Here is a 26,911-nt window from a genome sequence, read left to right as displayed (position 1 = left end):
AAGATATAACGTATAATTTCACCTAAAATAGTTACAAAATGTGAAAATTATTAACAGTAGGTACATTTAAAAATAGAATAGTGATTGTTCCTTTTCTGCCATTTGGTAATTGATGACATCGTCGGGATTGTGTGACGCATATGCAGGAAATTCCATTTAAATGTAAGACACATACATATACATATATAAATATATTGTATAAGGAAGTTTTCCTTTCACTACGAAGTATAAAATAAATTCGCATTTCATTGTCAACTATATTATTTGAGTTAAATATTGATAGTATTGATTATTATTTAAATGCATTCTAGCGGTTACGGTTAAAGTGCTCACAATTCATTTGCATATACCCTCACAATGTTTCAAACAGATTTAAACGGTGTTCACTTGAGAACTGCATCGAATCCAGCTGTATAGTGTATACTTGACCGTTCTTATTATAATTTGAATTGCTTAAATAATAATTATAGGCAAATATTGGATCAATAAATTTTAAAATGATTGTGAAGAATGACGTATTATTTTTTTCGGTGTAGGCATGGTAGGTAGTAATTTAAAAGCTTGAGTTAAAATTTTATCAATAACTGCAGGCATGTGAAAATAAAACTTAGTTAATTGTAGATAACAAATTTATTTATTTCAAAAATTCATTTGATGTAAATTAAAGTAGAAAAGAAGCTTCCATGATTTACATATGTATCAGTCACAATGAACAGTTTTCTATCTATTATGTAGTAAGTATATTTTAGTGCTTCTAACGCCTCACTAAACCTTGCCCTTAACCTTTTAATCTTTCTTATTCTTATAATGCACCAAATGATCGCATTCTCTCAGTTTTTCAGCCGCTTGTTCTGGTGTTAGATCCCGTTGTGGTTGTGCTAACATTTCGTAACCAACCATGAACTTTTTGACACTAGCGGAACGTAAGAGTGGAGGGAGATAGATTCCGTGAAAAATCCAGTGCGGGGAATCCCCTGGGGATGTAGAGGGGCCTGTTGGAGCACCTGAAATGAATTATAATAATGCAATTTTAACCAATAATAATAGCAGTATAAGTTAGGGATGCTCCGTTGGGTAATTACTTTGTGAATTTTGAATAACAATAAAAGTTTAATAAAACTACTGGAACAACCCTTAACAATACAAGATTACATAGACTTATACATTTTGGCTCGTAACTGAGCGTGCCAATATAACTATAATAAATTACAGTAAACAATTATATATCACACAACACTACATTTCATTACAAAATTATAAATTCTTACAAACATAATGATTCGGTCGAATATTCGGTTCGAAAATTAGTAACATAGATACAAAAGTCAATACAATATACAGCCTATACCAAGGCCTTGTTCATCTTACATGTCAGAAATTCATTCACCGTATAGAAGCGTTTTTGTTTCAGAAGCAAGCTTCTTATACAAAATTTAAAAACATTTCCAACTAGTTTAAAACGTTAACGACAAATTTATCCGAAAGCATTTGTCTATAATCAATACTAGCTTTCCGCCTGCGGCTTCGCCCGCGTTTTCAAAAAAAAAACCCGCATAGTTCCCGTTCCCGTGGGATTTCCGGGATAAAACCTAGCCTATGTCACTCAGAAATGATGTAGCTTTCCAACAGTGAAAGAATTTTTCAAATCTGCCAAGTAGTTTCGGAGCCTATTCAATTCATACAAACAAACAAACAAACAAAAAATCAAACCTTTCCTCTTTATAATATTTGTATAGATGTATAGATTATCATGAATACAAGTATCAAAACTAACCATGCCATCCCATGCTATACGGAAAGCTGCAGTTGAACAAATTATCAAACTTCGTGTTCAATTGTTTCATTATTTCCGCCAGCGCCGTCTTTTGATTCTCGTTTAAATCTGTCATTCTCTGAGGTCTTCCTTTTAGTGGTAACAGCATAGTTTCGTAGGGCCAAGATGCCCAGTATGGAATAACTGCTACCCACTCTTCGTTTTCGATTATTATACGTTCCTTTAATATCGAAAAATAATTAGTTATTACTGTACTTTTCTATTTTATTTTTATTGTTGTTGAAAGAAATAGTGCAACTAACATTAAATGCCCGACATGCTAATGCTCAAAATATGTAGATAAAATAAGATTAAATTATACCTTTTTCAATAATTCCTGTTCTACATAATCTGCAAGTAAAGGCTTTCCGTATTTTATGTAGTATTCCTTTTGACACCTGAAAGAAAAGGTATCTTTTTTATTATTAGTAGATTTAAAATGATAGTTTGAAGTCGAATACTTTACTTAACCTTTCAATCTCTAAATACGATTTCATTTTAAAACAGCTCATTATAGATATCTAGATCTGTCTTAGTAATTAGTCAAATAATTGTGTGTTTTATTTGCATCATGAATGAGTAAATAATAAAATAATTTATAGATACATACGTGCATATTAATAGCACTATTGATATTTTTCAGAAGTATATTATAGTATATTATTCTCACTAATTCGTGAATGTAAGCGAAACTTCTCACCTATCCTTAACCCTAGGTTCATTGGGTAAGAAACTAGACGCCCATATCTGACAGTGGGGATGAGGGTTGGAGCACCCCATGACAGCCCCCTTGTTCTCGAATATCTGAACCCAAGTGAACCGCCGACCTAATTCTGTCATTTGATTTATCCATCTGAAAAAATAACAGATTTTATTTAAATTACGCTGTAAAAATAAATAAAGGAGATTTAATAATAAGTAACTAGTTGTAGACTACCAGTTGAAATGAGAGAAGCATATTATTATCATTACAGAGTATTATGAGAAGCAATAAACGATTTTTTATTTATTTACATAATTTTCATATCATTGCGCTTGCTAAGTGTGTGTATATTTTATAAAATAGTACCGTTTTTAACACCTACAATTTATTATGGTATGTCTATTGTGTGTGTTTAATGTATAACTTTCTACTGTTAATAAATATTATAAGAACTCACTCATCAATGACAGCTCGTATTTCTTTTACAGACATCAGAGGAATCGTCATGGAAGAATCTGGGTGGAAACACATTACCCTGAAAATAGAATTCATATAATAAAATTATGTTCATAAACATAGTTTCCATTTATGAAACTACTCTTGATAAATAAGACAACGGACGCTTTAAGGAAAGCACATTAATAAATATTTTTAATTATTAAAATAATGTGTTAACCATTTAGATTGGCATGTGATTGGCTTATACCTTGAAGATTTTTAGTAGTAAATAAAAGAAGTATTTTTTGCCATTAATTCTTATTAATAAACTAACCTGCAAGTGCCTTTAGCCTGTGACGACACAAATAAAGGATGCTCTGACTCTGGAGGTTCCGGAACTCGTTCCAGAAGCGCGGGAAAATCATTTGGAAATACGTAAGTCGATGTGTAGTTGGGATTTTTCTGCAATCATATACATTTTAAAAGTTATTACTGTTCAATAAACTTACCATTTTGCACAAACCTTTTGAACAGTTTATTTTGTTATTATTGAACTGTAGCTCAGTCTCGAAATGCTTAACTGTTACAAAATTATTTTACAACAAATATATGACAAAACAAACACGTTAATATTAACATGTTATTTTAAATGGCAGTTACCTGGCCATTAGCCCTTGTAGCACCCGCTCTCAACGGGTTATTAGGGTCTGGTGCCTGTTCTTCCGGCGGGTCTTCTGTTTGACCGCTCCACGGGCGCTTGCACCGATGCGGCGACACAAGAATCCACTCATCCTTTAGTGGATTGTAGCGGACGTGTTGGTGATCTGAAATAATATGTTGCTTGATTAATTATTAATTTAACAAATTCAAAAGAAAATATTTAAAGCAGCAATATTAAGAAAAAAGTAAAATAAAAATGCAATTACATATGAGAAGTGTGCTGCAATGAAAAACTGGTACTTAATCAGCATAAATTAAAAAACCTATCCTAATCCTTAAGTCCTAAACCTACGTCTATCGATTATACTTAATTCTATAAACAAAGGAATAATTCATAACAAACAATATCATAAAAATAAACAGAGCATTTTGGATGCAAAACTAAAATATCTATTTCATCAAATTTTACCAAAATATCTGGTAAATCAATGAGAATAGCAACCCTGATTATAGTGATGACCTCTTGACATTGTCAATCAATACCTTAACCTTGTCGCACAATATACATAATATTCTAAATAACATTCGATTTAATTTCAATACAAATTAAAAATATTAATAAACTTTTAATTAATAGAATTAAACTTCCGCCATCTTGTTCAGTTGTTCAAAACTATTGTTAATCTGTGCTATTAATAGATGGCGCCAAAAAGTTTTTATAAACATGAAAGAAAATGTAAAAGTTGAAGGCATATATCTTGTTCTACAAAAAATATAGAATGTATTGTTAGTTTTAATTAAATATTGTTATAAGTATACATAATTTTTATTTACCAGTAGATATAAATTTCTTCATTTTACGAACGTCCCCGCGTCCTACACCGCGTTTACTGATTAGATGATTACAAATAATAGTGATGTTGTTAATAGGGAAGTAGTAAAAAACGTCGATACTTTTAATAGCGATAGTTTTGAAAAAGAATCGTTTTATGGGGATGTTGTTGAATAAAAATAAAAATAATAGTCCCACAACAAATTAAAATTCTCTAAAGAGCCTACGTGTTGGACCTGTGTCCCCACGTAAGTCTCCCAAAGGACTATATTAATAAAATTATGAATAATTTATTATTAAGTCTATTTTTACTTTACAGTTTAGTTAAACAGTGTGTGAATTCATTCAAAATAATTAAAATCTCATTCATCGATAACACATTCACCGCACTACGTATTAGCAATTTACAACACTAATATAACATAGTATAAACGTAGTGATAACCAGAGCAATAAAGTTATCTTTAAAATTGTAAATAATATCGCCGAAAATTGTTTTAGTTCCTTTTATTTTGTTTATGTAGGATACATAAATACATACTATATTTTAGACACTTCTATTATATGTAATACCACAGTAGTTATAAATATTATTATTTTCATAGGTTTTAGTAGACTGTGATAATACTATAAATAATAATCCGTATCTTAAATACCTACTTAAATATAAAAAAAGTTTCTTACAAAAATTACCTAGACAGCATTTTTGTTTATAAAGTTGGATAAGTGAAACTTTTATTACATCGTCTCAAACTTTTTGGTCTGTGTAGCGCATGTCGCGTGTACCCTACTCGGCAGCCGCGATACACGCGACATGCGCTACACAAAGCAGTGTTCGGAACCCTTCGAACAGTTTCACTTTTACCGTGGTTTCATAAAACCACACAACATTTTTTTTTTCTTTCTTTTTCATTTTGTTGGTATTTGTGAACCTCATTTAAATAGGTACATTATACATTTTTATTTCGAAAAACGATATAGGTGCGGTTAAAACTACGAATAAGTATAATATTTTCACAAAGGTTTTATACTAAGGCATATTTTAAAATAAAATTTGGAAAATCCAAAAGTGCACGCCTCATAATTTTTTTTAATAAATATTTATTAATTATTATTTTTGTTTATTTAATAACAATTAAACCACATCGAATCAGACCCTGAAAAATGAAAGGGTTCTATTCCTGAGCATACTCAAGCGTAAGAGAAAAAAAAAAAGACTCGATTAGTAAAGTATTTCGGTCGCTATCGTGTTAACAAGAAAAAGGATCCGCACATACAGACACACGGACGTCCAAGACAGAACTTTTTTAAACTGTTTTTTAACTAGTTTAAATAACAAAAGACATCAAAAATATCATGAACGTTAAAAATAGTGTTTTTTCTTAATATGTGTGTGTATGTATTATCTTACAAGTGCAATGTATGATACATAAAGACATTTTAAGTTTGAAAAATCAGATGTTTTGCGCGAAGTGACAGTAGTACCCACCTCAACGCTTCGCTTATGAGGCGTGCAATAATAGACTACAGGCCCGTGTTGAAAAAATTATGGGTCATTTGACCCACCACCTGACCTATCTAGAATGATATAAGAGCATAAAATAAAAAGATTCAGCACTATGACGTCACTTGTAAGCTGTCCACCTGAGTGCAGATGAGAATTCGAAGGTTCAGGTAGAGATTTTCTCCCCTTGTCTCCATGATTTTTGTACGGCGTTGCGGAATAATGGCTTAAAAGCAGTATAGAAATAGTATGACACAGATGCCGTACAAAAATGGTGGTCCACAAAGTCGGAATTTATTTTTATTTTTCGACAGTTGCCGGGGTAAATTTGGTCATTTGATTTTGTACGGCATCTGTGTCATACTATTTCTATACTACTTTTAATCAATTATTCCGCAACGCCGTACAAAAATCATGGAGACAAGGGGAGAAAATCTCTACCTGAACCTTCGAATTCTCATCTGCACTCAGGTGGACAGCTTACAAGTGACGTCATAGTGCAGAATCTTATTATTTTATGCTCTTATATCATTCTAGATAGGTCAGGTGGTGGGTCAAATGACCCATAATTTTTTCAACATGGGCCTGTAGTCTATAAGTCATAAATCATAATTTTTTTGCTGTTTTGGACTACTACTAAAAATTAATTAGCGCCATCTCGTAGATATGTGCAAAACTACGACGCATATTAAACATACGATGTTTGTAAACGTTAAAATTGTATTAGTTCTAAGATAAATTGTCAGATGGCGCTATTACAAATGACGGTTTCCTAAAATAATCACAGATGGCGCTGTTATTTTGACGAACTTTTTTGGAAAATAATTTTTAATTTCTCAATCTGTTATTTTAGAGCTCTATTAAGTAGACGATTTTTTTATTAATAAGTCTTTAGTTTTATAATGATTTATGTAAATAGCGCATTATAGAACATTAATTTCGTACTTGTGACCAATATTTTAAAGTCTACTGTTAGATCATGGATGTGGAGTGAATTTTGTTTTCAGATTTAAATTATTTTACATTGATTCATGCAAGATTCATACACTCAATTCGATCCTATTAATAATGTTGCTTTCTATCAAGACAAAAAATCGCCAACATCTCACAACGCCATCTAGTGTCGAACTAAGGAAAGCTCATATGCTTTAAAGACGAATTATTTGTAACTTATTTTACTACTTAAAATAGTTTATTGTTTAATTATCATGATATATTAAATATCATAACTAATTCTAGAAATATTCTGGTTACCTACCTTACCTTCTTTACTTACCTACCTTAAAATTAACAAGTATTCAATTTGTACTGCCAGCTGCCAGCTGCCTAGGTTATGCCTAGGTACTATTGCGAATGAGAGGGAAGTCCGCTTAAAACTTGATTTGACCCATTTAACATTAAAACAGACTTATTTATTTAAAACTTTGTAGGTTTACTTATCAAGTGATATTTGATACTAGGTAGTTACTAGTTTGTGATTATATTAATGAAAATTGTTATTACCTATATCAGAGAGTATAACTAATGTTTATGTATTTTACTATTTTTTTTTACACACAAAATTCATACTGTTTGTATCTACATCTAGACACCATATTAACTATCAATTTGTAGTTTAAATATTATATTTGTGTATCACACTTAGGTACTGTTCATTCTATAGAACCTTTCTATATTATATTATCATAAACTAGCCGTGCCCTGCGGTTTGTACCTGCCTAGCTTCGTTCCTATTTGTAAAGTTAATGTTTTTGGCAAAATAAATTTTATTTATTTATTACTTAGCGAGATGATATAATATAGCCTATATCCTTCCTCTATTAATGGCCTAAATGCTAAATGGCAAATGGATCTAAAGGCTACCCAATATTGAAAATAAACTACAAATCGGCCTCGTAGTTTCTGAGATTAGCGCGTTGATCTAACAAACAAACAAACTCTTTAGGCTTCAGGTTTATTATATTTTATTAGATGCGTCTTTTTGTATATCTTTACAAAATAATGAAATCGGTCAATATGAGACCAATAAGTTTGCGTTATCTATACTTCTATACTAATATTATAAAGCTGAAGAGTTCGTTTGTTTGAACGCGCTAATCTCAGGAACTAATTTGAAAAAAAAATCGGTGTTAGATAGCCCGTTTATCGAGGAATGCTAAAACAGGAGCGGGGCATTGCGTATAAAACCGCGGGGCACAGCTATCCAATAATACTCCTGACAGTTCACAGATCTTCACGCGGATGAAGCCGCGGGCAACAACTAGTCTTATAATTGCAAATAATCCTAGTTCTTAAGGTACAATAAATAAACATAAATACAAGAGAGTTCTCATAGATATAGACTATAGCACCTTAGCGCATTATGCCGCAGCAGTTCCCCGCAGCAAGGTTTTGCAGATATCCGCATACACTTATATAATAATCATTATTGCTTATAAACAATTATAGATATACTAGGTAGCGAAGGAATTAAAGGTTTTATCCAATTTTTGTGTATTTATGTCATATACCTAATCCATACTATTATTATAAATGCGAAAGTAACTCTGTCTGTCTGTCTGTTACTCAATCACGCCTAAACTACTGAACCAATTTGTATGAAATTTGGTATGGATATATTTTGATACCCGAGAAAGGACATAGGCTACCTTTTATTGCGAAATATGTACCACGGGCGAAGCCGGGGCGGACCTCTAGTATGACATAAATACACAAAAATTGGATAAAATAGGGAAATAAAACTAAATAAACTTATTGGCCATATCTTTATTCAACTCTAGCATTATTATATGATATATCTTCATGCTTTTATTAATATAAAATATTTATTATAAACGATATTAAATATTTATACAAGTACTAGTGGTCCGCCCCGGCTTCGCCCCTGGTACCTACATGTTTAAACTATCCTATCTCTCAAGTTGGATCGAACTGCACATGGTGTGCGAATTTTATTATAATCGGTTAAGTGGTTTAGGAGTCCATTGAGGACAAACATTGTGACACGAGATTTATATATATTAAGATAATATATATGTATATATTATATTGTAGTTATATACATATAAGTGTTTTATGTATTATGCTTTGTTTTAATTCAGTTTTTTTTTTTCTTTTTTTAACGTTATTATTGCTTATTGGCTACCTTAAGTTATAATTTGTCCTTTGCCTGAAGGTTGCCTGGCAGAGATGGCTTTGAGCCATAAGGCCGCCGTTTGTACATTTTAAATGGTTTTGTTTTATGTACTTTCATTGTAATATATTGTACAATAAAGAGTAAATAAATAAAATAAATAAATAAATAAATAGATAATAATTTTTCTACTTTCAATATATACCTATTCAAATAAAAAAATCTCATTTTAAAATGATTGTGAACCGCTGATACAGCTCTATTTAATTTTGTTATAGTTTCAAATATTATGCTCATTTTTTTGTCAATTTGATTAGGCATCATACAAAACGCTTTTTTTATTTTTTTTTTAAATTAATAGCCTTGATTCATCTAATTTTTATAACAAACTATGTATTCAGTTTTCGTACAAATTACAACACACATAATATGTATAAGATAGATTTTATTAAACCTTTAAAAAATATATAATATACTAGCTTTCCGCCCGCGGCTTCACCCGCGTTTTCAATAAAAACCCGTTCCCGTAGGATTTCCGGGATAAAACCTATCCTATGTCCTTTCTCGGGTTTCGAAATATCTATACACCAAATTTCATGTAAATTGGTTCAGTAGTTAAGGCGTGATTGAGTAACAGACAGACAGACAGAGTTACTTTCGCATTTATAATATTAGTATGGATTACTAGCAGTTCCCGGCTTCACCCGTGGTTATGTTTACATTTTTTCTCCATAAGAACCATCGTACTTCAAGGAATATTATAAAAAAATAATTAACGAAATCGGTTCAGCCGTTCTCGAGTGTTGCGCTTACCAACATTCGATTAATATTCATTTTTATTTTTATTTTGTATAAGAGAATACTTATAGGTTTTTCAGTATGATTTTTTACATAATATTATTACATCTTAATTCCATAAATGGATGAAAAATGACTCTACTATAATCTTATATATAAAAATGAATCGCAAAATGTGTTGGTAAGCGCATAACTCGAGAACGGCTGAACCGATTTCGATAATTCTTTTTTTATTATATTCCTTGAAGTACGAGGATGGTTCTTATGTAGAGAAAACGTAAATATGTACCACGGGCGAAGCCGGGGCGGACTGCTAGTATTACATATAATATATCAGTATACATAATCTATAGCTGATGAGTTTGTTTGTTTGAACGCGATAATCTCAGAGACTACTGGTCCGATTTGAAAAATTTTTTCAGTGTTAGATAGCCCATTCATTGAGGAAGGCTATAGCCTATTTATCATCACGTTGAGACTAACAGGAGCGGATCCACGCGGGTGAAACCGCGGAGCGCAGCTAGTATATAATAATATGCCAAAGAACTGTTATAGATGATAGATGGCGTGGATGTAGATTTAGACATTAAAGGGGCATAAAATAAATTCTATCACTGAATTGGATTTGTAGGGCGGTTGGTCAAAATATTATACGTTAGAATTTAGATCATGGAGAATGTACAAATCAGAAGGACTCTACATTTTTCACTTTTTGTACATTTTAAACTAGTTTTGACTATTTATGGTATTTAATATTTTTAACGTATAAATAAGTATGATGTTTTCTTATTGAGGAGTTATTTATTTAATTCATAGATTAAAAATAAACTAGGTTTTAAATTTTAATCTTGCACACTTTATCTGTATGTTGTGTTAGAAAATTCAAAATACTATGCTGAATTAAGAAATTCCTTTTGAGGAAGATTAGAATTTAATATGAATATTATTGTAAAAAATATATAAACCTCAAAGGTGACTGACTGACTGACTGACTGACATAGTGCTCTATCAACGCACAGCCCAAACCACTGGACGGATCGGGCTGAAATTTGGCATGCAGGTAGATGTTAGGGCGTAGGCATCCGCTAAGAAAATATTTTGATGAATTCAAGTACCAAGGGGATAAAATAGGGGATGAAAGTTCGTACCATGAAAATTTATCTTTTCCACGCAGGCGAAGCTGCTAGAAGTATGTAAATTTATAGTGCCAAGTCGTTTTGAATTATTTTTAAGCTATTGCATAGCTTTTATCTCAGACTTTGAGCGCGGCGACCGAATGTAAAAATTCCGTAACGAAAAAACCTAACACCCTGCACTCCAACCGGCACAGCAATGCGATGCTATGCAATAGCTTTACCGCGGCAGTCCTCGAGTGACACACGTAGTTTTTTTTAGTATTCATTGGCATATTTGCACATAAGTACGCTTTTATAAGATTGCTTAAAGTATAGCTTAGCCCTACATTTAGTTTTTGTGTTCATTGATTATAACAATATAACTAGTGTTTATAACAATATATCTAGGCCAAATCTATAAATAGTGGACACAAAATAATTCACAGAATAGTTATACATTCGTAACGTTAATTACTAAATGTATTTGAAATGTTTATTTATAAAAATAGCTTAAACATTTCAATTATTCTTAATCTAATTCCAATATGACTTGTAAATACAGTTATATCTATCTATATAATAAAAATCGCCATACACGTAGATAAGAGTAAAACTCGAGAACGGCTCTACCAATTACTATAATTTTAACGTTTTTGTAAAGGCACAATAAGGTTCTTTTGGAGAGAAAACATGAAAAAAAGAAGCAAAAGGGCAGAATAATGTCTACTGGGGCCACCAGTACATTACAATAACTATAATATCTACACAACATACTCTTAATTTTGCTTTTAAACCAAAAAACGCAAAACATAACTGTTATCACACGAATTTTCAATTCAAATGTCACACCTAGCGCCGCGGCATTTCCCTGAACTAAACGTACTTACAACAGATAAAAAATCGGTAACCAAGTTGTGCCGTGTTGAAAATGCGCGCGCAGTCAATCGACCCTTGTGCTCTTATCGTCAGTCGTGATCCGACCACACTGTAGGTCGGACGCATAGCACGCTTGCATGGGTGAATTACAATATCCCGGCGCGCCGGGCGTCGCTGATGATGAACGGCAGTACAGGGCTCCGTTCCGTAGGGCGCCACAGTACAGGTGGCCGACGCCGCAGCCCCCGCAGCCCTCGGCCTTCGCCCCGTGGCGGAGGGCACCAGCGCCACCTAGACCTCCAGATTACAGACGCAGCGCCTCGTACCCAGGCAAACCAGATGAACCGTTTCAGGTGATGATAAGTTGTGAAAATAATCGATTTTTTCTATTTCCCGTGAATAATCGTTGATAATAATTTAATGCGTAGTTTTGATTCGAAACATAATACTGAAAGACAACATTTTTTACTATAATAGTATGTAATACAATTCATAATCGATTTAGGGTAACAATTTTGTACAATAAGTCACGAAAATACTGAAATTACAATTCTAAGTAAATTTCACTTAAACATAACTTACACAGCGCTTATCAGATCCACTTGAACGTTTATTTTTCATTATGTAAGGTTATATTTTACGACTGTTGTAACTAAAATTGTTTTTAAGTTATTTTCGAAGTGTTTTTCTTTTTATATTGATAAGTATTTTCATGTACATATGCATTAACCTATTCAAAACATATTTATTACGCAGATAACAAAAATAACTCTATATATCGTAATACATTTTTTAAATAAGAATATTTGATATTTTAAAGTCTAAGTATTTGTATGGAAATGGAAATGACACAAAAATAGTTAAAAATGGTAAAAAACAAATAATTAAATCTGTTGAATTAAATGTAGAGTCGTAAACAATTAGGAAAATTGTTTCAAAATAACTTCCTTAAAAATTGTTTACGCAGGTAAACAATCTACATATATTATGTTAAAATGCGAAATTGATTGACCTATTTCTATTTCGTATTTAAATGTAATATAATTTTTACTTATGTTAAATATGGAATTATATCCTCATAAACGCACAAACTCTACTAAACATTTTTAACTGTCTGTATTATTTTGTCATAACTTATAATAACGTAGAATTGCGGTTTTATCCGCATTTCTCCGCTACTGTTGGTCTTAGCGTGATGATAATATATAGCCTATAGCCTTCCTTGATAAATGGGCTATCTAACACCGAAAGATTTTTTCCAATCGGACCAGTAGTTCCTGGGATTAGCGCGTTCAAACAAACAAACTCTTCAGTTTTTAATATTAGTATAGATTAAATTAAATAGGACACTTCAGGCGTGGTCCCATTAAAATTGGGTCAAGTTCTGATGAAGGAATCTTGTGCTAAAACGATAAAAGTTAATAATATGTATAAAAAATTACATTGACAAATCGATAACAATATTAGTATCGACACAGTAACTCGACCAACTTATGCCAACTTTGTTTTTGCCTCCTGTAAAAATGGCGTTGTTCACTTACTGACTTATCACTTATGGCGTTTTTCACTTACTGACTTATACGTAGGACGTGTCGATTTGAAATCTATTTTAAGATTTTTCATGGTGTAATGATACCTGGCTAAGCACATGTTAAAAATAAGCTTTTTTGTAACTAAGATTGATTAAAATATATTTATTTTACATCATATTTATATATGAAATTATCTTAACTAATATCACTATGAAATTATTTAATTATGTGACTCTATTTCTACATGCTCGTGTTCTAGTTCGTGACTAAATTTTCCAAAAGGGCTTGACCAATCTGTATAATAATTATCTGTTTTGGTAGAAATAGGTCGTAAACTATTTTAACCACCCCTAAAGGATAAGGGTGTCCACTGTCTTATAAGAACTTTTACTAGTTCGGTTAGTAATTATATTTTCATTTATTTTATTAATCGTACTTATTTAAAAGGACTTATGGATATTGTAATCTAAGGGATAGACAAGTCGAAATTCCTTCTAAAGACTAACTAACCCGCGCTCCACTTCACGTGCGATGGAGTACATTTGACACCCGCATTGTGCTGCGGGAACACGGCATATTCAGGAAAAATCGGCTAATTTCAGGAACTATTGATCCGATTAAAAAAAAAAATCGGTGTTAGATTAGCCCATTTTAAATCGAGGAAGGCTATAGACTATAAATATCATCACGCTAAGACCAACAGGAGCGTAGTAATGCGGGTGAAACCGCGGAGCACAGCTAGTGTAGTAATACGTTACTAAATTCAATGTACGTTTTGGTATAATTACTGTAAGTACAATGAATAATTCTGTTTAAATAAATAAATACGGGAACACCACACTCTGATATATGTTAGAGAAGTTGGTAGACTACATAATATTATGAAGATTTACATATTACTTGCTTTGAGTAATTTTTTCCGCACACAGCGTAGGAAGTAGGAAACAAGTCTACTTTCATGAATACCAAGTCAAATTTATATGTTACATAGTAAAATAGAAACAAACTAACAAACATACTAATATTAATGACTAGTATAATTATTATCATAATAAAACTTTTAATGTTCATTAGCATTGTATAATGTAAATTAATGGTGGAAGGAAAAGTCTACAAATCTTAATTTTTATATAATAAAATCAACTTTGCCCATGGAAAATCACATGGATACAGATAATAATTATTTATTAATTAGTAATGACGTGACTCTACATGAAATATGCAAGATCGTAAATGTTTAGTCAAATCGGAAGTGACTTCCAAATTGTTAGGATTTAGCACGGCTTGTAATTGCCGCCTTGACTTCACATAACTTAAAAATATTTAGGGCCGATTTTTCAATCCTTGGTTCAAATGTACCTATCTGTCTAAAAAAGTCTTACACGAACATATTAAAATGTCACCTGTAAACTGTCAAATACGGACAATTAGAATACATTTTTGAAATGTTAGTTTAATACGTTATTCGACGAATAAGTTTTAACCAAGGATTGAAAAATCAGCCCTTTACCTGATTAGTTACCAAATTGTTTAGCTGCAATGGCGGTCACCCATCAACTGCCTGACCGTACCATAGTCTGCTTAACTTAGGGATCGAGATTTCGTAATTGAACGCCATAAGCGTTGTGTTATGCTGATGGCAAATATTATTAGTTTTGAAATTTATAGATACTAAAATACACCTAAAATACAGCTACTAAATACACATATGCAAATAATAGTCCTATTTTGAAAAGTATTCTTGTTAAATTTTTTTATCTATACTTCTATACTATATATATAATATATAATATTATAAAGAGGAAAGGTATGTATGTATGTATGTATGTATGGTTTTCACGCATAAACTACTGAACCAATTACAATGAAATTTAGCACACATATAGAGGGTAACTTGGATTAACACATAGGATAGGTTTTATCCCGGAAATCCCACGGGAATGGGAACTATGCGGGTTTTCCTTTGAAAACGCGGACGAAGCCGCAGGCAGAAATCTAGTCATTCATAAATTTCTTATTTTAGAGCCAACGCCTACGCGTTGATTCGTAATGAAAACACAGTCTTTACCAGAAATAATTCCTGGCAAAGTCTAAAGAAGGCTTTTAGTAGCTTTCTACTATAAATAAAACAAAATGGTTTTCATTTTTACTTTTTCCATTACAAATATATATAATATAACATATATTTACTTACAAATATAATTTTCTTCTATATTTATTAATAACTAGCGGTCTGCCCCAGCTTCGTCCGTAGTACATGTTTATGTTTTCTCCCCGTAAAAACTATCATATAATTAACGAAATCGGTTCAGCAGTTCTCGAGTTTTGCGCTTTAACACATTTGGCGATACATTTTTATTATATTTGCTTAAAAAATATCAATTTCTTCTCCTTATATTATTATTATCATCTTCTAGATAATTTGTACGTAAAGTCACGGGTATAGCTTGTTAAAATAAATATTCATCCTCAATAATATAATTAGAAACTGCACCAGCTTTCGGCTCTTTATATAAATTAGGTCAAAGTACGAATCCAGCTACGCCGTAGCAGCCTCTACGCTGCTACGCGGCGTAGTCGGTCAGTGTTACAGGAGAATGTTTCGGATTCTTTTCAATTACATGCACTAGCTTTATTCCTTGGTTTTACTTGTAGTTAATTTAATTTTACATATGAATAATATAATTTTAATTTATAATCTATCTATCGCATTTCATTAAGATTAGTGCGTTTTTGAATGAATTCGTAATTTGTTACTTTTATTAAAAATTTATCAATTTATGCTTTTCAGTTGAAAATATAAGTATGATAGTATTTAGGAAATTAGGAGATTACTAGGAATTAGGATATACTAGTAGGAAGAAATTACGATGTAAGACATTGGTTTTACATATTTTAGGTGTGTCAAAAAATCTTGCTCGTGTGTATCATATCTTGATAAATTATGTCAAAGATAATTTAAACTTATGTAGACTTTGTTTTGTTATACAATATATAATATAAAATAATATAATATATATATATATATATATATATATATATATATATATATATATATATATATATAAATAATATAAAATACTAGATTTCCGCCCGCGGCTTCGCCCGCGTTTTCAAAGGAAAACCCGCATAGTTCCCGTTCCCGTGGAATTTCCGGGATAAAACCTATCCTATGTGTTAATCCAAGTTACCCTCTATATGTGTGCTAAATTTCATTGTAATCGGTTCAGTAGTTTTTACGTGAAAGAGTAACAAACATCCATACATCCATACAAACTTTCGCCTTTATAATAGTATTAAGATATACCTAGTTTAAAAACACGCTTAAACTCATGAAATTATTGTATTGTCCCCGATCCTTGATAAGTGTAGAAAGTTTGAATTAAATCTATCCGGTTAAAGGAGTCGCTTTCATACAAATATGTCGGTTACATATAAACATATACATATATTGAATCTGACAATAGCGTGTTAAAAACATTAGTTTATTCATTCATTCAACAGTCTTCTGCTTATATAGGTCGCTTAGGATCCACATTATTATGTTAAACTAGCGGTCCGCCCCGACTTCGCCCGTGGTACATGTTTACGTTTTCTCTCCATAAGAACCATCCTCGTACTTCAAGGAATATTATAAAAAAAGAATTAACGAAATCTGTTTAGCCGTCCTCGGGTTTTGCGCTTACCAACACATTTAGCGATGCATTTTTATTATATAAAGATTATTAAAATTGTCATGATTTTAAAAAGTAACTGCTTTCTTTTCGAAGTGGTAAATGATAAAAGTATGTATGTTACCGTCTCCTTTACAGACATACTCAAACTCAAACATTTATTTACTCAATTAGACTTCTTCTAGAACTAGAAGCACTTTTGAAACGTCATTACATATTTTTTACATTTACCACCGATTCGGAAAGAAGTATCTACGGAGAAGAACCGGCAAGAAACTCCATAGTTGCTCTTATAAATCAAGTCAGTATTAAAACTATTACATACTACTTACTATCTCCATCTCAATTTTATTTTCTCCGTTTAAATTGGTCATCACGGCCTAAATTCAAATGTATTTTTTGGAGTAAAAACAACATATTCCATAAGAAACGAGATAATATTATTATTTGAATCATGCTATCTTCTAGCGTTATCTAAAAGATAAGAAATATCTTAAAAATATTGATGTTAACATATTTCGTCTTCGAATATGTTTTTATGACGTTATAAGGTAGACAAATAAACATAACATGAAAAATAGGACAGAAATATAAAAAATATAGTGCTCCGCGGTTTCACCCGCATTGCTCCACTCCTGTTGGTCTTAGCGTGATGATGTGCCTATATAGCCTATCAATAAATGGGCTATCCAACAGTGAATCATTTTTCAAATCGGACCAGTAGTTCCTGAGATTAGCGCGTTCAATAATATTAGGTATAAATAGTAGTTTAGGTTGGTTATAATTGACGAAATTTTTAATTTATTACAAATAGCTTAAAAATTATCGATAATTTTACATAAAATTATTCTGAAACACAATCTCAAGCTGGCGTCTCGATAAATCGATACAGTCGCATTTCCAGTGTTGAATGAAAAACAAACATAATATTATGGGATTGTTTGAATGCCTCGAAGTGCATTGTATCCGTTGTTGCAAAAAACAATGTGTACTTGAAATTAAGAAAAGAGTATCTTTGCTATATTTTAGAAGGTGAAAAAATATTTTTTCTTGCTATGAATTAAGTCTAAAACTAATGTTGTTTATCCTATCCTACTAATATAATGCGAAAGTTTGTGAGGATGGATGTATGTCTATGTGTATGTATGTGTATGTTTGTTACTCTTTCACGCAAATACTACTGAACCGATTACAAAGAAATTTTGCACACATATAGAGGGTAACTTGGATTAACACATAGGATAGGTTTAATCCCGGAAATCCCACAAAAAAATGTTCTACGGTATTATAGAATGGATCAATATCTATAAGAAAGTCCGCGATACCATATGTCCATCTTCAGTAGTTATGTTACTACAACAACTTTTTTACGTTTTCAAAGTAAATAGAAGTACCGACAGTAATCAAACCATGTTATCCATACACATATATTAATCCTTATCCCATTAAATGATGTTTTATTATATACTGTTTCAATACCAGCAAAATACTTTATAAAATACTTTTTAAATTAAAAAAATTGGATATTCCATTCAAACGATATAACGAACTTTTAAAAGTGTCAATCTACAGTTATCAGTATAATACCATACCACGAGCTTCAAAATTATCTGGCATTTCCCTCAAGGTTCCCTGCAAACAAATAAAGTCGTCAAGTTTTTCAGGAAAAATCACTCGCGCTCTTGTGGTATTATAAGTGATAATTATGTATATAATATCATTGATCGATGATATATATGTATGTATGACCTAAGTTTTCCGGGCGGAGTCGGGGCTTGTAACTAGTCTAAAGCAAAGATATAGTTTGTCCCGGGTATCTTTCATATCGCAACAATGAATGTGACGTAAGGCTATCGATCCGGTAAACTGGGTCAGCCGGTCGGCCGGGGGTAAGCGCTGATGCGCGCGGCCAGCAACTGGATGGGTAGAGTTTTTCATAATGTTTATGGTTGTTTTATGTATTTAGGAATTGATAATGTAATGAATATAAAGAGGGAGTAATATAGTAGAATATGTTGTTTGTTTCTAAGTTATTGGTTGTAGGTATGTAGGTCGTCAAGTTAGGTGGGTAATATTAAAAGTTATTTTATAAGCATTAAATTAAGAGCCTGTGATATTCGTTATATTGGACGTGTGATTTGTTAAATTCCTTTGCCTATAGTTTTTTTTAAATATAAACATTTAACGTACATCGAATTTAAAACTCTACATCAAACTTAGATCAATACCCGAACATTTAATTTGCTTTTTTTAATGAAATTCAATTTCTTTAATGATATGCATTTTTTATTGAATGAATCATAAATAAAATAAATAATGTTTGAAAATATAACATATTGTAATAGACAAGATGTTCTATGCACCATTGACATTAAAAATTAATCTTCCCCCAATTTAAAAAAGCATAAAAATACCTAACCTGCCTGCATGATGTTTCTTTAAATTATAAATAGATTACTTGATAGATAACCAAAAGTCGTACAGATAACTAAAAAATCTCCGAAAACTAAACTGTTAAAACTCTTTGACAGTTCCCGCCAAAATGTGACATCTGTCAGGTCAGGTAAAAAAAAAGTTAAAAAATAAATGCATTATTAAAAAACCTCTTTGCTACAAACGGAACACGTGTAACTAAGATGGCCGCAATCCGCCGCAACGCGTAACCTAGATTCTCCAGCGGCAATGCGACGCGATTGGCTGAACGGAGCCGCCATGTTTGACTTTAGAATTTTCGAATTTCGAATTTTTGAGTTTGAAAATGGAATGTGGGCTCGAGTTTTAAACTTTAAAGCAATATTCAGATACTTTAACGAATTGAGTGGAATGATTTGAAATTATTTAGATGTACATAAATATATATACAGTCACAGTTTATACTTTATATCCTACTAGCTTTCCGCCTGCGGCTTCGCCCGCGTTTTCAAAGAAAAACCCGCATAGTTCCCGTTCCCGTGGGATTTCCGGGATAAAACCTAGCCTATGTTACTCGTGGATAATGTAGCTTTCGAATGGTGAAAGAATTTTTAAAATCGGTCCAGTAGTTTATGAGCCTATTCATTACAATCAAACAAACAAACAAACAAAGTTTTCCTCTTTATAATATTAGTGTAGATTAATATTATAAACTAGCGGTCCGCCCCGGCTTCGCCCGTGGTACATGTTTACGTTTTCTCTACATAAGAACCATCCTCGTACTTCAAGGAGTATAATAAAAAAAGAATTATCGAAATCGGTTAAGCCGTTCTCGAGTTATGCGCTTACCAACACATTTTGCGATTCATTTTTATATATAAGACTAATGGTCCGCCCCGGCTTCGCCCGTGGTACATATTTCGCAATAAAAGGTAGCCTATGTCCTTTCTCGGGTATCAAAATATCTCCATACCAAATTTCATGCAAATTGGTTCAGTAGTTTAGGCGTGATTGAGTAACAGACAGACAGACAGAGTTACTTTCGCATTTATAATATTAGTAAGGATAAATGTGAAAGTTTGTATGGATGTATGCAGGATGTTTGTTACTCTTTCACGCAAAAACTACTGAACCGATTACAATGAATTTTAGCACAAAATATATAGAGGGTAACTTGGATTAACACATAGGATAGGTTTTATCCCGGAAATCCCACGGGAACGGGAACTATGCGGGTTTATCTTTGAAAATGCGGGCGAAGCCGCGGGCGGAAAGCTAGTCAGGTATCATTTACTCAAATTTTCATCTATTTCATCTATTCCCGTTGTTTGTCTAATGTCTATTCCTTTTTATGTCTGATGATTATTTTATACGTAGTACCTATTTTATTATTCAAATTCGCGTGGGATATAAATATTAAAATCAAAATATTTATAGCATGTTTATATCTTATCAATACTTGTTGATAATTAGATCGTGTGAATTTCACAGATAATAAATGGATAACCCGATGATTCAGTTAATACCTATGTCTAATCAAATGGACATAGTTTTTTATTTTACAAGTTTACGCGTATCCGCGGGCAAAAGCATGTATGTTTGTACTTTGTAGCTTTTTTTAAAAGAGCAACTATGGAGTTTCTTGCCGGTTCTTCTCCATAGATACTATGCTTTCCGAATCAGTGGTAAATGTTTAAACTGTTATAACGATTCAAAAGTGCTTTTGTGTTATTGTGTGTGTTTGTGTTATTCTGGTACGTAAGCTACATCACTGTTAAGTATCATCAAAATTAATTCAATGGACTTTGCGTAAAAAATAACAAACACATAGAAATTCAAACAACAGTCATGTTTTTAATTAGTAAGTTTCTCCTGTCACAGTTTTAGTTGGCTCCACGAAAACTAGCTGTTTACTAAATTAGTTGCTTCGCCTGGTTTTGCTCATGTAGAGCTTGGGAAAAATTCTTAGATCATTAAGTAATGGATAACACTCGCAGGCGTTTCCCCTTTTGCTGAGGTATAAGATTATTCGAATCGAAAAATCTTATGCTTTCATAAAAACTACTTGCGTAATCGATTACAAACACTCTGCGTATTCGTAAAACATCGAAAGGACGTCTGCGAGTGCTCCGCTAAAAATGCCGTTTTGCACTGTCAAGTCTTGCAGAAGCAATTCAAACATGTCGAATATTAAAAAAGATGGAATAACCTTTAATTTGTGTATATTTTTTTATTTTTTAACGTACATTTCTAATTAAATGCAATTTCTAATAATCGTCGATGTATCGTTTAGCGATATGATCAAGACAAATAATCGAGTCATGTTTCGAGAGAGAAAGAGACGAGACTATCATGGAAAGAAAATATACAAATTTAATCTTTATCTACTAAGAGAGAAAGTTGAATTTAAAACGCGATAATGAACCGCATTCCTTACGAGACTATCTTTTAAAGAAATACAAATTTAATCTTTATGATCTAAGTTATAAAGTTGAATTTAGAACGCGATATTGAACCACACTCCCCACGAGACAACTTGGAATTAAATACAAATTTAATCTTTATGAACTTAGGGATAGAGTTGAATTTAAAAACTCGTCGCTTAAAAGGTCGTAAATTTTTACGACTTTCGTGACACAAATTATTTTTGTGAATGTGTGATTGTGTTTCAATAGTGTGAGTTAGTAGTTACCCTCCCCGCACCAAAATCAGCAGAAAGTTTAGTTAGAACATTTGCCAGCGTACTCCATGATCCATCCATTACTTAATGATCTAAGGAAAAATTAGATGTAAATTGTGAAATATTTTTTTTAAATCAGTCGCGTAATATTTAAATTAAATCGAAAACAAAATCTTACCCCTTCTGTAAAATTGAAATAGATTTATGTAAGTACATAGAAACAAATTTCAATGTATCTCTATTTTATCGGTAATTTTACCGGGCTATATGATAGAAAAACAGAATCAAATTCTTTATTTTTTTCAGCTTGTCTGTCTGCCATAAACAATACACAACAAAGAAAAAAATCGATTATAATCCGACCAGCCATTCTTGAGCATTTATTAAAAAAATAATAAATAAATAAAAAACACTTTATTGTACAATGCACAGATATACAATACAATAATATACAAAAAGAATCTTCACCGTACAAATTGGCGGCCTTATCGCTTTGAAGCGATTTCTTCCAGGCAACCTTGGGATATAGGAAAATGAAAAGATTGAAAAAGGTAGATAGTGCATATACAAGGAGTGAATACAAATAAATATAATAGATATGATTAAGTTATAAAATTACATATATCATAAGAAAGAAAGAAAAACGTGCAGAAGAGGATATATAAAAATTTCAAGTAGAGAAATAGGTAAAACAGAACAGATACAGAATGACTATGAGGACAGATAATATTTTTTAATTGCAGCTTTAAAACTATTCAAAGTTTGCGCTTGCTTTATTGCGGTTGGTAGGGAGTTCCACAATCTTACGGCTTGCACGGTAAAAGATGAATCATAAAATTTGGAGATGTGAGCAGGCATACAAAGCGTAAGATTGTTAGAGGAGCGCAAATTACATTCATGAGACGAGCCCATAAATATAAATCTCTTTTTTAAGTAGGAAGGAGTTCTGGGATCGAAAAGGATTGAGTACAGGAGGGACAGGAGATGCGTATTCCGGCGAAGGCGGATAGGAAGCCATCTGAGTTGTGAGCGGAAGTCTGAGATATGGTCGAACTTGCGAAGACCAAAGATAAATCTTATCGCAAAATTTTGAAGGCGTTCTAATTTGTTTAACTGCTCCTCAGTAAGGTCTAAGTAGCTTGCATCAGCATAGTCGAGGATAGGAAGAAGCAAAGATTGTGCGAGCAAAATTTTCGTGTGTGCGTGTGCTAGTGTACACACGTAAGAAGTGAAACTTCTGTATGACCTTATTTTTCAAAAAATAAATTACTATATGCAACTTTACAGAAATACGTCGAATCACGCGTGGTAGGGATAAGAAAAAGATGGCGCGTAACGGAAAAATGTCACGCGTAACGAAAAAATGTTACACCAAATTTTTTTCCAACCCCGATAAAGAAGTTTCACTTCAATAATAATAGACGGTTAACATTTTCAAATAAGAAGTTTGTATAGGTCATTAAATTGGCTAGGTTTTGATAAAGTCCAATGAACTCACGAAATAATTGGTCATACATGTTATCAGTCGTTCTGATTTGTTGATAAACTTTTATTGTAATTGATAAAACGACAATACCGTGATTTTTATGTATTTATGGCCTTTTGAAAGAAGATTATAGTTAACTAGCTTACCACCCGCGGCTTCGCCCGCTTTGTCTAAAACCTAATAAATTATATTATACTAAAACCTTCCTCTTTAATCACTCTACCTATAAAAAAACGCATCAAAATCCGTTGCGTAGTTTTAAAGATTTAAGCATACATAGGACATAGGGACAGGAAATGCAACTTTGTGTTGATGAAACTGAAATAAACATTTTTGGAATGATAATTTACACCGTGGTAAAAATTAGCTTATTATAATGTCACTCTCTTGCCTCCAAACTATCTCCAGATATAAAAATCATATCAAAATAGCTCTATTATACGAGTTGCGACGTTGGAAAAGACAAACAAACAAACTTACGCATTTAGAATTTTAAGTAACTATGGATTCTCAGGAGAAGGTTGTTGTTTTAGTAAGGTAAAAATAAATTGCGCGGAAGAATCGACAATTCAAAACATTTTACGACTATTTTATCTCCACGCATTTTTAATTCACGCAAGACTGTTTATAACTCCTGTTGGTCTTAGCGTGATGATATTATATAGCCTTACTCGATAAATGGGCTATCTAACACCAATAAGCACAAGCACATAAGAATTTTTCAAATCGGACCAGTAGATCCTGAGATTAGCGCGCTCAAACCAACAAACAAACACTTCAGAATTATAATCTTATATATAAAATTCTCGTGTCACAGTGTTAGTCTGCATACTCCTCCGAAACGGGTGGACCGATTCTCATGAAATTTTCTGTGCATATCGGGTAAGGTTGAGAATCGGCCAACATCTATAATTTTTCATATGTACCACGGGCGAAGCCGGGGCGGACCCTAGTATTAGTATAGAAAAGTCGTGTTTTCAACAAAAAATCTAAAATTTTGAAATAATGTGAAATGTATCCAGGTTCTATTACTGATAGTTTACAAAAATTTTCAACTGGCGTTCTTATCAATATTGTTTTGTTCAAGGCTGCGCCGCCATTACGTGACGTCACATGTCGTGTTTCAGACGTGCTCTGTCTCGCTCTGACGTATCGAGTGTGAAAGGGCCAGCGAGTCGCGTTGAAGCGTGAAAATTGTATTATTTTAGATGTTGAAAAGCATATATTATGACTATTTTTATGTTTTCAAAGTATTGTTTGTTATTTTTATTTTTGTATGGCTTTACAAATTTGAATTAATTAAGTTCAATAAAATATTTAAAAAGGAGAAGAATGATTTTTGAAGCAAATATCAATATTTTTTAATTATCATTCTTTGGCATATTATGATATATTATGTAGTTAGATATAAGTTAGGTACATATTGTAAAATTGAATTGAAATTTTGACATGATTTTAAAAGAGCAACTATGGAGTTTCTTGCCGGTTCTTCTTCTTCGACTCCATAGATATACTGCTTTCCGAATCGGTGGTAAATGTTAAAAATATGTAATGACGATTCGAAAGTGCTTCTAAAAGTAGTCTAATTTTATACATACATGTTTGAGTTTTAGAATAAACCTACCAAACGAAACATATTATAATCAAATCAACTTTAATGTTAGCATGTCCTGAAACAAGTTTTTATGACAGCTGAATATCTTATTGTAGACCACTGTTCCAGTTAAGAATAATCTAATATAGAGATTATCGGTTAAATAAAATCGGTCAAATCGACACATCCGTTTGGGAGCTACGATGCATAATACTAAAATTATAACATTTCCTTATTGCAGTTAAAAAAATAGGTACATATTAACTTTACCTAATTCTGTAAAAATTTTTGGTATTCATCCATACTAATATTATAAATGCGAAAGTAACTCTGTCTGTCTGTCTGTTACTTAATCACGCCTAAACTACTGAACCAATTTGCATGAAATTTGGTATGGAGATATTTTGATACCCGAGAAAGGACTTAGGCTACCTTTTGTTGCGAAATATGAACCTACCACGGGCGAAGCCGGGGCGGACAACTAGTTTCCCATACTTTACACCTTGCTCTACACTCAATTAGAGTTGACTCTTTTATTGAAATAAAGGCTAGGAATTTTCAATCGTGGTTCTTAATGTAACCAAAATAAATATCCTATCCTAGTAATGTTATCAATTCGATAGTTTGTGAGGATGGATGTATGTGTATGTGTAGGTGTGTAATGTGTATGTTTGTTACTCTTTCACGCAAATACTACTGAACCGATATTGAAAACGCGGACGAGGCGCGGGCGGAAAGCTAGTAATAAATAAATTTAGTTTATAACACGCTTTAATTGAGTTCACCTGTATGTTTTGACTAAAATTATTTGGCTCCGTGTAACCATACCATAATTATATTATGTGCCCTGTGTATCCGAACCATTTGCAATGATAATTTTAAAAGAACATCTCCAAATGATTGATGACTGATAAGATTGATAAGAAAATTGATAAAATGTTACGCGAGATAGATAAGGTAAAACGTGGTGAAGTTTTTTAGTAGGTAATATTTTAATAGAAGAATGATTTGCTATTTTTATTTATTTATAACTAGCAAATTGCCCGCGGATTCACCCGCTTTGTCTAAAACCGAATAAATTATATACTAAAACCTTCCTCTTGAATCGCTCTATCTATTAAAATAACCGCATCAATGATCAAAATCCGTTGCGTAGTTTTAAAGATTCACGCATACAAAGGGACATAGGGACAGAGAAAGCGACTTTGTTTTATACTATGTAGTGATAACCTTACAGCTAGTGATACAATTTTTTAAATGAATAAATACTAAGATTATTTTTGAAAGGATTTAATTCAGAAGTATCTACTTGAACGATTTTAAAACCTCCTTTAACATTAAGAAGCTACAGTTTTACAGTTATTCAGTCTCTATTTTTGATACCGAAGTGATATAGCCGAGATAAGTAGATAGTCCATACTAATATTATAAATGCGAAAGTAACTCTGTCTGTCTGTCTGTTACTCAATCACGCCTAAATTACTGAACCAATTTGCATGAAATTTGGTATGGAGATATTTTGATACCTGAGAAAGGACATAGGCTACCTTTTATTGCGAAATATGTACCACGGGCGAAGCCGGGGCGGATCACTAGTTTTATATAAATAGCCATAGCACATAGCCTTCCTCGATATGTATATTTAAATGTGTTTGTTTTTTG

The 26,911-nt window shown here is 32.2% G+C and overlaps 2 protein-coding genes across 2 annotated transcripts in view; one reads left to right on the top strand and one right to left on the bottom strand.

Annotated features, from left to right (window-relative positions):
* Window positions 1-615: 615 nt before the first annotated feature.
* On the bottom strand, window positions 616-4,511 carry Galt (Galactose-1-phosphate uridylyltransferase). The gene is made up of 8 exons (XM_089713903.1): window positions 4,449-4,511; window positions 3,615-3,778; window positions 3,289-3,416; window positions 2,974-3,051; window positions 2,514-2,666; window positions 2,136-2,211; window positions 1,775-1,994; window positions 616-1,004 (listed from the first exon to the last, which is right to left on the bottom strand). The coding sequence occupies exons 1-8, from the start codon at window positions 4,468-4,470 to the stop codon at window positions 787-789; spliced, it is 1,059 nt and encodes a 352-aa protein (XP_089570029.1). The 5' UTR covers window positions 4,471-4,511; the 3' UTR covers window positions 616-786.
* A 7,465-nt stretch (window positions 4,512-11,976) lies between these two features.
* orb2 (cytoplasmic polyadenylation element-binding protein orb2) overlaps window positions 11,977-26,911 on the top strand; it is a 69,596-nt gene continuing 54,661 nt past the window's right edge. The window contains exon 1 of the mRNA XM_089713894.1: window positions 11,977-12,224. Coding sequence (XP_089570020.1) covers window positions 12,009-12,224 — 216 coding nt within the window. The 5' untranslated portion in view covers window positions 11,977-12,008. The remainder of the gene's footprint in view (window positions 12,225-26,911) is intronic.

Source organism: Colias philodice, chromosome 31 (assembly GCF_061535455.1).
Source record: "Colias philodice isolate Cphi_HAF_F1 chromosome 31, ilColPhil1 Martin Lab GWU primary, whole genome shotgun sequence".
Taxonomy (NCBI): Eukaryota; Metazoa; Arthropoda; class Insecta; order Lepidoptera; family Pieridae; genus Colias; species Colias philodice.
Note: the sequence above shows the minus strand (reverse complement) of the source record. Positions and strands in the feature narration are given on the sequence as shown.